Here is an 18,093-nt window from a genome sequence, read left to right on the forward strand (position 1 = left end):
TCTTTCTTTCTTTCTTTCTTTCCCTTGCTTTCTTTCTAGGGCTACGAGAAAGTGGCTGGCTTTGTATCTAATTTAGGATTAGAACTCATGGTCTTCTTAAGCTTGGTGCCTTAACCATTATACCAAACTGGGTCTCGGTTTACATTAATAACTATTAAAATTGCATGTACTTTTATAGCTGAATGTTGTGATGCTGTATAACAAAATGGGCAAGGATAATCCTATAGTTAATATAATGTTAGGATTGGCTCAGTTTTTCCCATAAAACATGTTATCAGCAAACATGCTCTCTGTAGATTTCCTGTATAGCTGTTTCATGTTACTGATTCTTTTTGCTTCAGTTTGAACTCATTATATTCTACCAGCTTAAGTTACAGCACTTATCTTTTCTTCCTACATAAACAAGCAAGCAGATTTTTAAGCATCCAATGGAGAGTTAGCATCCTAAATTCTAGTCATCCGTCTATCCATGAGATGCAGGACCAACTGCAACCAACAGATTGCTCTGTGGGGTAAGGGCACAGGTTTCTAGTCCTGGATGGCTAGCACCCGATTGTAGAGTCACATTGCTCTTTCTTTCTTGTCCCCTCCTCAATTTGAAGCTGACACTTTTTCCACTAGTAATAAGAAAGGCCAACATTGTTGTCTTCACTTCAACACTCCATAAATTATTCAGAGCTCTGGGAAACTCCTAGGGCCTAACAGATAGCACTGTATCATGAAATCCAAGGCCATATTTTAGTACGGTCATAAATGTTCAAAACCTGTTTAACAAAGAGTATTTTGTGAAAAGCTGATGAAGTGGCTTAGAATGGGAGCTGTACAGCATAGCAGGAAATTCCCAGTTCCTCTTGCACTGCAGCCATAAACTTGTTTAGTGGCTTTAAGCCATCCATTTTTCTCTTGTGCTCACCCACCCTCTTATAACATGAAGTTGCTACTGCCTACTTTAAAGTGATTGTAAGAATTACTGACTTAATGCATCCAGCATATTGAATACTTGAAATGTGCTTCATAAATAAGATATATTATATCGAAATTAGCAGGTAGATTGTTTAAAGACTCATCCTATGCCCTATGATCTTGGTGTTCTTTCTATGGTGCAGTCTGGATGAGTTTACTCAGATGTTAGCTCCATATGCCTTATGGGAAAACCTTGGCAATTAGGTGTTTTGAAATAACTATGTTAGTATTAATTTAGGTAGTTCGACTAGGAGGTTCAGTAGATAGCTATGGCTCTGTAAAGGCTAAGGAATTTTTCCATAGCAGGGCACTTTCCATTTTCTACACATCATAGTTAGAAGAAAAAATAAAGACTTGCTGTGTAAGAAAAGAGACTTATACAGTCCAGCATTTAATTCAACAGTAGTTTCTCTTGATAGCTCTAGCCTCCATCCATTTGTCTGGTTCTATCTTGAGACCATATGATGGCCCACACAATTTAGGAATTATGAGAATGGGAGACTCAACATATTTGAAGTTTACACTGTTATGTAAGACTTGTGTAAAACACGTTTGACCTTCTCTCCTACTTAGTGCTGATTATAGCCGGGCCATGAACTGAAGGATTTAGTAAATTAAAGTAACTAGTTATTACCACTAGATCCAGTTAAAAAAATAAATTGTTAAATTCTCAAGCTAGATGTAAATATAGAACATTAACCAATATCTATCTTGTCTGACTAGGGAGGTGGTGGAGAGGAAATTCAGCATTTAAAATTGCAAACATGCTGACTAGTAATGAGAGAAGTTGACAACCAACCTGGAGACCATAAGGTTGGGGTGCTTGGAAAAGACTGGTGTATCTTTCAAATAGAGTTTGGAATCTTTTACTTTGCTGATAGGAGACAGATTTTCACTTCTCCAATGAAATTGGCTCAAAATAATATCAAGATCGGCAAAAGGAAACATGTAACAGAACTTCTATTTGCCAAAAGTGATCCTCTGCCTTCAGATTTCATCAAAGCCCATGGTAGAATTATGTATTAGCTTTTCCTCCTGAATGGAATCTTTATGCAACTCAATATTGGGGGCTGCCTGATTCTGCAATTGACACCACATTGGGATGTTCTCTGTGTCTGGCTGTTAAGTGACAGCTCAACTGCAACTGCTCACAGATTGCAGATCCTCTTCCATGCCTGTTGCATTTAATTGTATGTTATAGCCACTTAAACTCTGCAAAGCTGTTGTAGTGGCTCAAACAATCCTTTTAAGTGGACACAGTTTATTCCCCATGCTGGGTCGGGAATTCTGGGAGTTGAAGTCCACATGTCTTTAAAGTTGGACATCCCTGAGCTAACAGAACATTAGCAGTTGGTTTATGTTCCCTGACCTGACTGCTTTAGGGCAATAATTGGCAATGCAGTATCATGCCAGGGACCTGCTAAATTTGATGTGCTCTTTTTTGATTTGGCATATGAGCTTTTTGGTTTGATCCCATCTATCTTAAAAGTTTGCCCCATCATTCACTGGCTTTCCAGGGAAGGCATGCTGGACCCGTCACACAATCCCATTTAAAAGCAAGTGCATTTTACAAAATATTTTGCATCTGAAATTCCAAATCACCCAAGCTAGCACTCCAAACAGAATCTTTTTTACAATTGCTAAAAGAATTTCTTAAAAGAAATTTATTCTATGAAAAAATGTAGGAGGATGTTCAACAAAGTAAGCTGCCATGAATTTGACACTAGTAGGAGTGAAAGAAGAGCAGATTATCAATTGTCCTTTTACCCATTATGAACTGTGATATATGGTGCGTGTCTAATGAAAGACAACATCTTGTCAGCTGCAAAAGCTATTCTTAGGTAAAACATGGAAAAAATAAGGTTTAAAATATTTTGCATCAGGTCCATCATGGTTTCTTCATATAATTTACTCTACTGCATTTCTCTTAAAATTTGGAACTTTCTGAAGCCTAAACTGGGAATACACACACACACACACACACACACTCCAACTCTAGTCTTTTTGCATTATGCATTCAAATTATTCAAGCTTTAGCTTAATAATACAGGTACTCTAAATGAGGGGGAAACTAGTTTTGCAAGGCTGTTTGCATGTTGAATGTTTTGAATCTGCTGTGCTTTTGAAACAGATCAAAAAACGTCTTTGGGGGGAAAAACCCTAAAATAAAGTTAAAATAGTAAAGATTGATACTGTCTACAGTGAATGTAAGAAGTTTTTATTGGGCCTGTTTTTTCACACCAGGACTTGCATAGGGTTAGCTTCAAATATGCCCAGGGGATTCTTAATGCAGTTCATTGAAACAAGCTGGAAACGTATCATCCAAACATGGTTACTGATACTCCAGTGACACAGAAGAAAAAAATGAATCACACTAACATATTATGATACTGTAAATGTTGCTGCTTGAAAAAGGAAAAGGAAAAAAAGATACTACTTTGCTCTGGTACCAAACCTTGACAGCTGCTGACTATACTTGAGAAACTACTGGTTGTTAATATGCAATTGAAAATGGTGGTTTGATTTCAGGAAAGTTATATATTTTTTGGTCTCTAATTATAGAAAGTTAGATTTATTTAATCTATAATATACACAGCTCACCGAGTCCATTCTACATTTGACCATTTCACAAAATGCTTCCTCAAATTATTATACTACATCTCTTTTTAAACTGAAATCCTGGAACATAAATACTGTGTCTCCCTGAAAATAAACCCTAGCTTGATTTTTAGGGGTGCACCTAATATAAGTCTTACCCTCAAAATAAGCCCTATTTAAGAACCTGCGCAGCTGGCCGACCCCCCATTCCGTCTGGTTGTTCGTGGTGCCGCCATCAGAAGGTGAGGCAAGGCAGGTGGGGGAGGGGGTTGGAGCTGCCCCACACATCCTGCACCCGCTTACCTCAGGGCCCTCACAGCCAGGTTTCCCACACCCTGACACCTGCCTTTCCTCGTGGTGGCGGCACCAACAACCCTGTCCAACAGGAACCCATGTGGCTGCCGCCAGCCCACTTCTTCTCCAGCCACTCATCGATGCTTGCACGTGTTGCCCCCGACCTCTGTTTTGCCGGCAGAGGCCTTCAGGAAAGGCCTCTGCAGCCGAGAACGGAGCCCCGGGTTGACACATGCTCAACCTGAAGGCCTGCGAACATTGGCGAACGGCTGCAGAAGAAGTGGGCCAGTGGCGGCCACACAGGCTCCTGCTGAACAGGGCCATTGGTGCCACGGCGGCGAGGTGAGACAGTGGAAAAAATAAGATATCCCCAGAAAATAATGCCTCTTTAGCTTTTTGGAGGCAAAAAAACAACATAAGACAGGGTCTTATTTTGCAGGAAGCACGGGTATGCAAAAATTGAAATGACAGAGTCCCAGATTCTTGTACTAAATAATTACATAATCTGATTTTAGATCCATTATTTTGATTAATTTGTAGCTTCCCTATCCCCAAAGAATAACTGTAAGAAGAGAGAGGGGGGGGGGAGAGGGGTCCATGGGCTTATAACTGCCCTCCCCAATGTGGATATGGTATAAGCCCAAATAATAAGTCTCTTGTCACAGCTTATTGCATCAGTTTTTCATACTTGGATATAATCTTGTTAAAGGCCCCACTGCCAGTGGGATATGCCCTTTCGCCTTAAACATTCCATTGTCTATAAAAGCAACAGTAAAACCCTGCAACTTTGGGGCAGCCAAAGAACAGAGCCCTGGGTTGACGCAGAAGGCAGAAGGAACCCTCATTATTTGGACTTTTAGTTGTTGGTACAATTGTTAATAATTTGAATTTGCAGATTTAATTGCCCTTTTAAAATATAACCAAGCTTTAAAAAGTTTGTACTCTTGGTAATTAAAATACATAATTCTCCAAATATCTCTATAATATGTTTCTCCTATACCAAATAATATAATCAGTCTCTTAATTAGTGTGAACCTACAATGCTCAGCTTCTATTTGTTTGGCAGCAGAGTAAGTTACTACAAAATCTTAAAATCTTGTGCTCAGTAAATATTAATAAGAACTGCATTATGGATATTGCACTATTTTATGAGCAGTTGAACAATCATGTATCTCTATTAATTTTCAAATCTATTTCCTGTTTCTAGTTCTGTGTCACAGTGTTAGATATGCAGACTTAGTCATGTGCCATCTACTTGTTGATTGTTTTTAACTATATAATCTGGTATCCCCCATACAGAGAAGTACAAAATGATAGCTAAAGAGACAGAGCCAGGTATAAAAGGGAGGCCAAAACGTGGAAATAATTATTTCATAAAACTGAATTTTTTTATAAATGTGATATTCAGTTTTATGAAATAAGTATTTCAATCTTATGCTCACGTTCACAACTCCAAGTTTTTGGTATAAATTTATTAATTACATTTTAATTAATGCTTTTTTGCTTTATCTTGTTACGTTATCTGTTTGCATCATCATTGTCTTAGCTTCCTTTGAATCATTGTTCTTTAGTCTTAAGTATACTAGTTGGCTCCTCTTTGTATCTGCTTCAGCTGAAATTCTTTTTCTTTGAAAATGGGTGACCAGAACTGCACTCCTGATGGGCTCTTGTGAGAACCTATACAAAAAATATGAATGCTTCTCAAAGCTTCCTGAAATTACTCCACCTTGGGTAACCAAGAATGACATCTCCATACTTTGCAACTACATGACACTGTGTGACTGAGCAAGTTTCAGTTCTTTCTTCATCTATTATTTTCATATGACCAGTTCTTTACTAATCATTTAAAATGCGGTATTTCCAGAATATGTAGATTTTGTTCCATTTCTTTCATTCTGCTTGATGAAATCATTCATTCACCTTCCTTATCCTAAATCCAGAGGAAAATAAAAACCTATAATTTCCTATTCTCCAGGTTTTATTATATTTCATCAATGAAATATTAGTCAAATAGGCCCCAAGACTGGTCCTTTGGGAACTCCTTTGGGGATATACATCTTCAGTTGGACTTTTCTTGTATTATACTATGCAGCTTCTGCGTTGCTACTTTAAGTTGTTTTTTATTCATGTTGACCTGATGTCTTTCTGATGTGATAGACGTAATGGTATGTTAGTTAAGAATGTTGGAAATTGTATTTCAAGACATATTTTGGAGATACATTTGGAAATATAAACTAATGTACAAACTTTTTATTGGTGTAAATGAGTATTCCTGAGCATATCCACCTTGAAAAAAGTATTATTCAGCAGAAAATATGTTGGGGTTCATATACTCAAATAAGGTTAGTAGAAATTGTAATGGCATATAATTTTGCAGTTTAAGTGCAAGAATCTTTTAGGAATATGCTATCTTTATATTTTAAAATAGCAGTAAAATATCAAAAGATCTTTTACATAAAGATACCCAATACCTGTCATGTTATTGCATCAAAGATTTACATATTTTTAGCACAAGATAATCTATTTTAGCCATTGTGTCTATAATTACCAATTCAGTACATGTGATCTCTGATATTTCGGATCTGTCCTATTGAGCCATGTGCCCCAACTTACTTGAAACATTTAAGTACAATCTAGATTTTGTTTTTTCCTCCCAGTCTGGTGTATTATAATGAATTGTGCCTGGACTGTGCTAGGATGAAAGTAATTTTGCAAAGCCTTGGATCTTTGTTTTTCATTTCCATCATGAGGGGGGTTGGTTACACTTGACTACTTCAGATGTACCTCTGAAAGTTCCCTTTTCTATTTATAGTTATTCCAAATATAGCCAGTGACTCTCTTACCTTAGAGGTGTGGGCAAGGCTTACCTGGGTGTAGGTCCAAATCAGGCAGTTAATGTGAGTCACCCATATCAAGCTGGCAATAGTAGCAGAGGATCCTTTCTTTGGAGTGACACAGCAGAGTTGGGGGTGTGGCCTTGTGCCCAACTGGTTTGGTGAGGATGCCCACTTTCATCACATATGACTCATCTGCTTGGTCAGTGCAATCCAGCAACCCCTCCTATGGCCCTATTCTGAAGCCTCTGCCTCCACCCCTGTTATTTCGGTCTGTGACTCTTATCCCATCCCCTTTCCAGAAGTACTGGGTTGGAGACACATTGGAGAGGAGCTTTGAAAAAGCTTCCAGTTTAGGAGGGATATGATTTCATCTTCTTTACTCTAACGCTCCCATCTAGATAATCCGCTGGATTGGCAGTACTGTCTCAGTAAGACTTGTATTATGATTGAGCTATTTCTAAAGCAGTCTGAGTCCCTTGTGGGTCAGATTCCTGGTCGGTCTTTCAGTTTCTGTTCACTGCGGAGTTGGTGCTAATGCTTCTGTGAATGACTCTCTCAGCATGGGCATTAGGTCAGCTTTTGTGTTATTGCTTCAAGATCCTAAGATTTGACATCCTAACTACACCTCAGAATCCAATTCATCCATGCCCACTTTACTAGTAAAACTAATTATGCCTACTGTTCTTTCATGTCAGTCTTCTAGATTTGATGGACTTTTGCTCCAAGCTGTAGGCTCACTGCTGGTGTTTATCTTCCTTCCTGAATGCACAGGTTTCCACCTGAGTGGCATTGTGACAGAACCGCCCGGCCCCAGTGAGCCAGAGCACAGTTATCATGTCTCCATCAGTTTTGACCGCTGCAAAATCACATCGGTTAGCTGTGCCTGTGACAACCGAGACATCTTCTACTGTGCTCACGTGGTGGCTCTGTCCCTGCATCGCATCCGACATGCCCACCAGGTGGAGCTGCGCCTGCCTATCTCAGAGACCTTGTCCCAAATGAACCGGGATCAGCTACAGAAGTTTGTGCAGTACCTGATCAGCGCCCACCACACTGAAGTGCTGCCGACAGCTCAAAGGCTGGCTGATGAGATTCTGCTGCTGGGCTCTGAGATCAACCGAGTGCATGGTATGAAGTTGGGCTGGCCTTGGATCCCGGGGAGAGGCAGGGAATGGCTGTAGGTTGGGGCTTTAGCAACCAGCCTTGGTTACATGTCCCCAACCCTGTTTTATCAGACTGCATGAAAAAACAGAGGAGGAAACCGAGAACTGATTGCCAGGCTTCCTAATTGACAACTGAAAAAAAGCCCCAAGTTTCATTCGTAATTCCAATCAATCCTAGCCAGAGCCAGCTGGAAATTCCAGAATGTGTCTAGATTCAGTATACTGGGAGGGCACCAGGTTGCAGAAGCAATAAACAAATGGGCAAAGTGTCTTAATTACAAACAGAAACAAATCTTTCATTGTATAACAATACCATACTGCCATTAGTAGGATATAAAATCAGCATGCCATCACATTCTAATACCCTCAGGTCATTAATCAGATGTCCTTCGAAAAAGGTATGCAGATAGCTTCTTATATGGCTTCACTTATTTATTAATATTCCACCTTTATTATTTTTATAAATAACTCAAGGTAGCAAATATATATGCTATTCCTTCCTCCTTCTATTTTCCCCTCAAGAGTCCTGTGAGGGGATTGGGCTGAGAGTGAGTGACTGGTCTAAAGTCACCTAGATGGCTTTCATGTTTAAGGTGGGACTAGAATTCAGTCTCCTGGTTTCTAGTCTGGTGCCTTAACCATTAAACCAAACTGACTCCAGTAGCTCTTATCATTCCCTCTCAGAGCTTTTAGAAGTTCCAACTTTTTATGATAAGCAAATTTTACGTACAGGTTGTGTATCTTTGATTGATTCTATTTCACCCTTAATAAACTTCTTAAAATGTATATAACTGTCCTTTGAGATAATCATGTACTGGTATTGCAAATATCTTCTCTTAATAATGAAAATTTAAAGATAGATTACTATGCCTCCCCTTCTCTGTAGAGGCATAATAACCATCCATTATTATTATGGAATAATAATATATGTTCATAAGAACTCATGTGAACAAAATACCTTTTTGTCATTTATTAGAACTTGACCCTTTTCAGGCTGTTCTGCAAGTATAAAAACCATGCTGCTGCCTTAATCTTAACAAATTGATTCCGTGAAACAGTAGCATCTTTTTGTCACTTTTCCATAGAAGCCTGAAAAATGTGTACTTAATGAATAACAGATACCTGAAGCAGTTCTTCTGAATCATTTTGAAAATACTTGCTGTGTGTAATATCTAAGCAGAAAGTTAGGCCTAGTTAATTTCTACAAAAATCCAATGCCTTCAGAGTTAGGGAGCATTAGAAGATTAGTAGTATGTAGCATCTAATGTTTGGCCATCTCCTCCCAGGTGCTCCAGATCCCACAGCTGGTGCTGGCATTGAAGATGCAAACTGTTGGCACTTGGATGAGGAGCAGATCCAAGAACAAGTGAAGCAGCTACTGTCCAATGGGGGTTATTATGGAGCAAGCAAGCAGCTTCAGTCCATGTTCAATAAGGTAAAAACTGACATTCATTTGTTGCCCAGCCCATCACGCTTCTATTAGTGGAGCTATGTCGCTGTTCTTCTCTGCTACCATGGAACAAGGATCTTTGTGTCTCATTGTGGAGATAACAACCATCCTGTCAGGAGGAAAATATTTCCCCTACAGATAATTTGTGTAAATTGGGGCTTTATCTTTTAAGGGTGATGGGGAAGTCCCTTTTCTATGTTTGAACTATGGTAGGGCTGCTTGTAGACGCTGGGTTGAAGGTGCTTGTAGACTTGGAATAAAAAGGCAGCCTGCACTAGGAAATGATCTGAAAGTTGTCCATATGCATATTACTAGGTGGTTTAAAATGTAAGTTTTTTTAAATACTAAAGTATCTTACCATCAGTGCAATCAGAATGGAGAAGTCAAGCTCCATTTGTAGATGGAAAGTGAGATTTCCACAGTGTTTCATCATGACTTTATGGTGAGCTTTTCCAATGTGCTTCCTCCAGATGTGTCAGATTATAATTCCTGTCACCTTTGGCGACATTACTGTTCTCTGGAGATGCTAGGACAGTGGTTCTCAACCTGTGGGTCGGGACCCCATTTGGGGTCGATCGACCATTTCATGGGGGTCGCCAAGCAAGGCTGTCCGCCATTTTTTTTGTCCGCCATTTTTTTCCCCTTTTCCGGCGGGTGCCTTACCTCCCTTGGGCTGGGCCAGCTGGTGGTCGGCCTGCTCCGTCTCTGCTGCTTGCCAGCTACACCTCGGCCGGCGCAGGGGGCGGAACCACGCATGCGCGGCGCTCCTGGGCAGGGAAAGTCCTCGACTTACGACCGGTTGGGTAGTCCTCGACCTACGACCGGTTTAGTCCTCGACTTACGACCGGTTTAGTCTTCGACTTACGACCGGTTTAGTCCTCGACTTACGACCGGTTGGGGTCGCGGCATTAAAAAGGTTGAGAACCACTGTGCTAGGAGCTTCACATCTGGAAGGCAGCAAATTAGGGGAAATTGATTTGCTGTTTTGATAGACCGCAAAGTTTGGTTAGGGTTTTTTGGGAGGTGGGGTGTCCCTCTCCTCTACAATTGTCACTTCTGTCTTTCCCCAGGTACGGGAAATGCTACGAATGCGGGATTCCAATGGTGCACGGATGCTCATCCTGATGACAGAGCAGTTTCTGCAGGATCCACGTCTGGCACTCTGGCGGCAGCAGGGAGCAGGCATGACTGACAAGTGCCGGCAACTCTGGGATGAACTTGGTAAGTGAAGGGCTTGCCCAAAAGAGAGGATGGCCAAGGCTTTTCATGACATTAGGTGAATTCGGTAAGCTGATACAGAATTGAGACTTTTGTTTTAAAATGCAAGTTTGCAGGAGAAGTTTGAAAATACAAGTCCAGAGCCTGAAGACAAAAAAAGCTTGTTGCCTCTAAATAGATGATGTTTAATTCACCTGATACCACATGTTTTTCTTTTCTTGTTTTTTTTTTTTGAAGAACATTATTGATTAATTCTACAATCCATTTAAGCTTTCCACTTGGAAAAAATTCTACTTCTTCCTTCAGTCACTCACTGGGAATAACTTTTTGTAATTTTAGATTTGTAGGAAAGTTTCAGGGAATGATTGTATGACACTTAAGCTCTTGACCTGAGAAATTGCCTTACCAGACAGGAAAACTGGAGACAAATGTCAAATTGGATAACCTTCAGGAGCAGTAACATGAGGGTGATGGTTTTCATCACACGATTATTAATGGTTGTCTTATCAAGTGTTAAAAACTAGTCCATAGTAAAACGCAAGCTTTATAGCCAGATTTTTTAAAACAAAATTCTATTCCAGTGGTTCTTATGTCATGAAACCCAAAGCCTATTTTTCTATATCATTATGTGGGATGGAGAAGAAAAAGCATGTCATTTCATAGCTGCACTAGTTCTAAGCCACCATTCCTTGGACAGAATTTTGCCCTATCCAAGAGGCTGAATTCTAACTTGTCTTTATTTAGAGAAAGAAAGTGTGTACACACACACACACACACACACACAGAGAGAGAGAGAGAGAGAGAGAGAGAGAGAGAGAGAGAGAGAGAGAGAGAGAGAGAGAGAGAGAGAGAGAGAGAGATTTATATTTGCTTTTCCTCCAGGAATTAAAGGTGGTATAATATATTTCTCCTTCTTCCTATTTACCCCATAACAATTCTATAAGACAGGCTGGGCTGAGTGAGAGTGGCTGGAGTCATCCATTGAGCCATTAGATCCACGGGTGGACCTGAACCAAATTTGCCTGTTCTAATCCAACAGCTTAAACATTAAACCACACTGTTCTCTCTCTCTCTTGTTAGCTTTTTGCATCTTTGTTCTGATGACCAGTCCTCTGAGCCCTGCTGCAACTTGTTTACTAAATAGTATGCTACTTCTTGCATATATGCTTTTCTTCCATGCTGGAGTTCCTGAATGGGCTCCCCCCCCCCGAAATTGGCCTGTCAATGATCTGAGTTTTCACACCACTGTTATTTCAGTAGACTTCAGACAGTAACCTTGGCTCTGCATTTGACTTTGTGCTTCTGCTTACCTTGTTATGCGTTACTTCCTCTTTATGTCTTAGGTGCATTGTGGGTATGTGTGGTTCTGAGCCCACATTGTAAGCTGGAAGAGCGGGCAGTTTGGCTACAGCTTCTTAAGAAGTGGAATAAGCTGGACATTTGTCCATTGGAGGAGGGTAACTACTCCTGTGACAGTGTTGGAACCAACAGCAGTTTGTCATCTAATCTAAATCGCGGCCCAGGTAGGAAACCCACTCTAGAGTTTCTAAGCCTTCAACACCAGCTCCAACACACTCAATGGGTTGCTCAGTCAGGGCCGTTATCGGTAATAGGGAGATGAAGTTTGCAGTGTCCTACCTTATAAGAATGTTGCCCGGATTCTTCATGTACGTAGAATGTTATACAGTTGTTATCTAACCAGTAAACTGTACGGGTAAATTGCTTATTTTTATTTTATATTATTCTACATACATGTATTTGAACACTGGATCAATGAATGAAGGTATTCCAACCTCTGCTGTGACTGGTTTCTTCCCTGGCAGCCGCTGCTCGACAGACAGTCTTTGGGCGTGCCATCAAGGCTGCTGAGCTTCGCTGGGGGGACTGCCACCTGCAGAAGATCTTGAGCAGTGACTGCTATGGTGTCTCTTTGAAGAGCGGTGGTGACAAGTTGGGCTTTGATCCCCAAGGCCATCCACTCTGGCTGGGCGATGCCTTTCCCATGGCCTGCGCACGGGTTGATGCCTTGCGCTCCCACGGGTACCCCCGCGAGGCCTTGCGCCTGGCAGTGGCCGTTGTCAACGCCATGCGCTTGCAGCGACGTCATCAGCTGGACAGCTACAAGCAGCAAAAGAAAGGCAAGACCGGCAGGCAAAGAGAGGGGTGGGTGGGTAGGGAGGTCAGTTTAACAGCTTCTCCAGGGGGAAAGGTTCTTGGATAAAAGTCCTGGGAGCTTGGGAAATCCTAGAGCCGTCCTTGGGCACGTGTGGGTATCTCATTCCAAGGTCAGGCTTCAAAGGAGAGCACCGGGGTTGTATGGGCATGACTTATTTATGTATAAAGAAGCAGAGTTCTTTAAACACTGGGAAGAAAGAGTGGCTCCTAGTAGTTCAGAGTGACAGGTGATGGGTTTTTCTACTTTAGTTTCATACTTTATTCCTCTAGTGATCACGGATGCATTCGTGTGGTTTTTTTTTCCCCATTGGCTTTCCAGCGTAGAGAATTGTTTTCAGATGCCAGAACTGGGGTTGGTGAAATCACAGCATGTGGATTGACTTCTGAAGAATCATTTCCCCATTTTTTCCTCCTCAGAGCTCTTGCACAAAGGCACAACAAGCATTACCAATTTGGAAGGATGGGTTGGGCACCCTCTGGACCCCATTGGTTGTCTCTGTCGTACCTTTCTGGAGGCCTGTCGAATGGATGATGAGGGGCTCGTCCTGTTTCCAGGTATTGGGGGGGGAACAAGGAGACAAAGTGTGGGGTTGAAATAGCCAATTCTTCCCTAGAGCTGTGCCCTGATTGTATCACAGTCCTAGACTCTAGTTGCCATTCAGATTTCCAGAGACAACAATGGTTTTCTTATTGCTTTCGCTTGTGGAAAATGGTTGCTAGAGTGCGGAAGGGTGATTGTTGTATGGGAAAGTGTCATTGTGCATATTGAGCTGCATCTGTGCAGGAGCTTCTCACTTGAGTAAGTTCTGGTTCCAGAGAAGAGGATGTCCACATGTAAGGGAAACTGTGGATCTATTGCTATTTGTTTCCTGTCCTCTCTTCAAGTGTCCTCTCTGTTATCCCCCTCCAGATTCTCCAGCAGAGCCCAAGAAGGCCCTCTATCAGCACATCCCAGTGCCCTCGAGTCCTGGCGAGTCGTATTATATGCTGGCCTTGGAGGTGGCCCTGCTGGGGTTGGGGCAGCAGCGGTCCATGCCAGAGGGCCTTTATGCCCAGGACAAGGTGGTGCGCAGCGAGGAGCAATTAATTGGACTTCTAGATGAGATGGAGCTGGACGAGCGGCTGGTTCCTGTGCTCCGCAAGCAGGCGGCCTTGTTGCTGGATGGTTAGTGAAGTAGGCCGAGGCTCTGTTGCTCATGTATTCTGGAAATGAAATGACTTGTCTCTAAAGGCAGGAAAGGAGGCGCTGTGGGGAAAAAAAGAGTTCCTTCTTTTTCAAAGGAATTAGATAAAATGACTCAGCAAATAAGTTTCCAGAGGGGTGTTCCTTTTGCAGACAACTCGAGAATGTTCTGAAACGGACACACAAATAGCGCCTGGGTCACTAGAGGCAGCATGTTCCTGCTCCCTGTATGCAATAAGAGCAGAGTCTAAGCCATCTTGCTTTGGCTTCGTGTTAAAACGGCAAGCTGTGTGCTTGTAGTAAACTTCTGTCTGCAGGGCCTGAACCTGGACCTGGTTACTGCAGGAAGATATAATTGATGTCAGTGGGCCAGGGCCAGATTCTGAAAAGCTGGCAGAAAGAAGAGTTTGGTAATTGAGGACAAGTTGGCTTCTTCAAGAACCTTCTGCATGAATGGGCTTCTGGGATGCTTTTTCTGTGGGGATGGGCGTATTCACAGAAGGACCGGGAATATCAGTAGGTCACCAACCACTGTCAACAGGCTCATCATCTGCTTAGGAACTACTCCTCACCGTGACAAAATCCTGTTCTCCTATGGCGTAGGCATCTGGTTGAATGCTTTGAGCTGGGTTGTAGTACAGTCGTCATTCATCATCTACATATCTGTTCCTCCTAGGAGGGCCTTTCAGTGGATTTGGTGAGGTGGTGTTCCGAGAGAGCGTTCCCATGCATACTTTTGCCCGTTACCTCTTCACTGCCATGCTGCCCTATGATCCCGAGTTGGCTTACCGTTTGGCATTGAGAGCCATGAGGTACTCACATCCCCTCCTCTCCTTTTGCTGGGCTTTCCTTTTCTCTGCATTTCTTGCTGCATATTTACCACTTTGTTAGGCCTCCCCCCACTGTGTGCCTTCCTCCTCCAGATTGCTATTTCCAGCTTCTTCTTAATGTTGCAGATCAAAGTCCTAAAAGTCACACCTGCGTGGCAAAGAATTTCTTCTGTGGGGCTATATCCTGGGTCTGATTCCCATTCCCTTCTCATTAAACATTTTGTCCATGGATCTGCTTGGAGCTAATCTTCCCTTTCTGGAGCCTGCTCATTCCATCTGTTGGTTGCTTTCTAGATAGTGACAGCCTAACTTGTCTCCATCCCATTCTCCACAGGCTTCCTGTATTGGAGACAGTGTTACCAGCCAATGACATCCTGCACCAGAATCCCCTGGACTCCATGATGGCCAATCGCTTCCCCCGCTGGTTTACCCTTGGTCACCTAGAGACTCGACAGTGCGAGCTCGCCTCAGCTATGCTTACAGCTGCTAAAGGTAGATCCAGTGCTGGAGGAGAGCAGAGGTCAGGGGTCTGGGGGCTCACAACGTCTTCCCTTCTGAAAGGCCTTGTTCCTCAGAATAGCGAGTGGGAAGACTGGGGCCTGTCTTCAGCTCCAAGGCAGGCGTCTCATACTGTGGACTTTTATTATGACTCCCTGCAGGTGACCCCAACTGGCTGCGCATGGTCCTGGGCTCCATCCAGCAGAATATTCATTCACCAGCCTTGCTGTTCAAACTGGCCCAAGATGCCTGCAAGACTGCCACACCAGCCAACACTCCTCCAGATACCACCTTACTTAATATCTCCCTGGAGCTTGGCCTGCAGGTGAGGGTACATCTGGGCCTCTGATTCTTTGGGAGGGGTCCCTTAGGGCTACTTTGCTGTTGTCTGAGGAAGATGATAGACCAAAACATCTGGGGGACACATTTGGGAAAAACTGCAATAGAGGATGTGTAACAAAAAAATTAGACAGGCACTCTTTTGTTAGAACCATTTTTGATCTGACATGGTTCTGTAATAGATTCCATTTCATATAGCAACATATCACCCTCCCAAACACATACAATAAACTAGGGTACAATCTTCTAGCAAGTTTTTCTGTTCATGCCTTTTTGAAATAAATGATAGTTTTGAGGTGCGTTAACTCTGTGCCTCTTAAGGTCTTTGTTCTTAATGGCTTCTGGCTTCTGCCTTATGATAAATAATGGTTATTGAAATGAATCCCTGGTAGTTTGCTTTTTGCTGGGAATTTCCAGTTCTTATTTGTTCAGGTACTTGCTTGGCACTCAGATGAAGCACAGCGTTTTAGCATATCTTTCTCTTGGAAGCAGACATGCCATTTCTTACCAGGCAATAGCTATTTATTCATCCACTTCTCCTTCCAGATTGCACCTTAGAGCAGTGCTTTTCAATCTTGGCAGCTTGAAGATACGTAGAGTTCAGCTCCCGGCATCAGCCCCCCCCATCCTCCAGCAAGCTGGCTGGGGAATTCTGGGAATGAAGTCCACATATCTACAAACTGCCACGGTTGAGAAACGTTGAGGAAGTTGTTTTACCTGAGGGCCACCCATGGACACAGATGCTGGGTTGCACAAGCAGCAAACTGCTTGGACCCAGCGCAGAAGGGATTGCATGTTTCGTTTTTTCTTTATCACTTTACCACTTTCCACCGCTTCTCCCCTAGGTGATGCGCATGACGCTCAACACCATGACCTGGCGTCGTAGGGAAATGGTGCGCTGGTTGGTCAGCTGTGCCACTGAGATAGGTGAGTAAAAGGGACTACTGGGTGTATGCTCCTCTTGTAGATTGTTCTGAGGTTTCCCAGAATTTAGGATGGGTCTGGCTTTTTTTCTGCTTACCTCCACATAAGTCCCATGCTGGTTTTGGGTTTTCCCTTTGGAATGTGAGTACTTGATTATTTTGTGGCTAACCCCAAGTTTCCCCCCACTTTCCCTGCTCTTAGGAGTTCAGGCCCTGATGAATATTATGCAGAATTGGTACACACTCTTCACACCTATCGAGGCTACAACTATTGTGGCAGTGACCGGGACCACACATGCCACGCTGCTGAGGCTGAGCCTGAGTACTGGGCAACGGGATGAGCTGTGCAGTTGTGCCCGGACACTGGCGCTGCAGTGTGCCATGAAGGACCCACAAAACTGTGCCTTGCCAGCCCTGACACTATGTGAGAAGAACCATGCAGCCTTCGAGGCAGCCTACCAGATTGTGCTAGATTCTGCAGCCTCAGCTGGCATGGGCCACTCCCACCTGTTCACCATAGCCCGGTATATGGAGCACCGTGGGCTGCCCGTTCGTGCCTACAAGCTGGCTACTCTGGCCTTCTCACACCTCAACATTGCTTTCAACCAGGACACCCACCCAGCACTCAACGATGTCCTGTGGGCCTGCTCCCTTAGCCAGTCCCTGGGGAAGAACGAGTTGGCCGCCATTGTCCCACTTGTCATCAAGAGCGTGCAGTGTGCCCCCATGCTCTCTGACATCTTGCACCGTTGGAGCCTTCCTCCCCCAGGTCTTGCTTCAATGGGCGGAGGGCGCCGTGGGGCAGGCAGCACAGGTACTGGCGGGAAGCTCTTTGCCATGGACAAGGCCCCACTCTGCCAGCTGCTGGAGGCCGCCATGGCTGCTTACATCAGCACCACCCATTCACGCCTCACCCACATCAGTCCACGGCACTATGGTGAATTCATTGAGTTCTTGGGAAAAGCCCGTGAGACCTTCCTGATGGCCCACGAAGGGCACCTACGCTTTAGCCAGTTCCTTGACAATCTCAAACAAACTTACAAAGGCAAGAAGAAACTTATGTTGCTTGTACGGGAACGCTTTGGCTAGGGGGTATTTTGGGAAAACATGCTTTGACTTAGGGGGAGCAATCAGAGGGACATTTCTCCCCCTTGATCAGAAGCACTCTGGCTTGGAGGGGGGGGCAGAAAGATCAGTTTTCCTTGGGGCACAGTGTTCTGAATCTGTGGCCAGGCAGAGCCTGAGTTTGCTGCCTACCTTCAGGAACTCTTTGTCTATGAGCATTCTCCTCCCATCCCCAGATGGAGACCTGAGCAGATGGGCTTCAGGCAGGAGCCTCAGAAGTGAGGGAGGGGGGCCTGCATCCCTGGTGCTGGGCACAGACTCTTGTGAAAAGGTCTCTCTAGTTCTTTCACTGGCCCTGTCAGTAATGCAGGAAGGATCTGAGCCTGAACTTGTTATAAGATTGCCGATTTCAGTATTAACTTGTAGGATGGTAGGAGTAATTCCCCACCTTGGTTGAAGGCTCTGGACTTAGTATGGTCTTGCAGATGGTGGGCATGAAAAACCCGTGAAATTTCACAGCTGCTGTTCTGATCTTATATTTCAAATGCAGTAATGGT

At 43.4% G+C, this 18,093-nt stretch overlaps 1 protein-coding gene across 2 annotated transcripts in view; it reads left to right on the forward strand.

Annotated features, from left to right (window-relative positions):
* ZSWIM4 (zinc finger SWIM-type containing 4) overlaps window positions 1–17,560 on the forward strand; it is a 28,311-nt gene extending 10,751 nt beyond the window's left edge. Inside the window, exons 3-14 of one of the 2 annotated variants that reach the window (XM_029283736.1) lie at window positions 7,464–7,820; window positions 9,142–9,290; window positions 10,376–10,526; window positions 11,867–12,059; window positions 12,342–12,661; window positions 13,116–13,253; window positions 13,609–13,863; window positions 14,558–14,693; window positions 15,046–15,203; window positions 15,371–15,534; window positions 16,394–16,475; window positions 16,674–17,560. In XM_029283736.1, coding sequence (XP_029139569.1) covers window positions 7,464–7,820; window positions 9,142–9,290; window positions 10,376–10,526; window positions 11,867–12,059; window positions 12,342–12,661; window positions 13,116–13,253; window positions 13,609–13,863; window positions 14,558–14,693; window positions 15,046–15,203; window positions 15,371–15,534; window positions 16,394–16,475; window positions 16,674–17,560 — 2,990 coding nt within the window. The remainder of the gene's footprint in view (window positions 1–7,463; window positions 7,821–9,141; window positions 9,291–10,375; window positions 10,527–11,866; window positions 12,060–12,341; window positions 12,662–13,115; window positions 13,254–13,608; window positions 13,864–14,557; window positions 14,694–15,045; window positions 15,204–15,370; window positions 15,535–16,393; window positions 16,476–16,673) is intronic. The other variant, XM_015813955.1, reaches the window with a different exon arrangement.
* Window positions 17,561–18,093: the final 533 nt, after the last annotated feature.

The sequence above is a fragment of the Protobothrops mucrosquamatus genome, unplaced genomic scaffold, assembly GCF_001527695.2.
Source record: "Protobothrops mucrosquamatus isolate PMUCROS unplaced genomic scaffold, P.Mucros_1.0 scaffold205, whole genome shotgun sequence".
NCBI lineage: Eukaryota > Metazoa > Chordata > Lepidosauria > Squamata > Viperidae > Protobothrops > Protobothrops mucrosquamatus.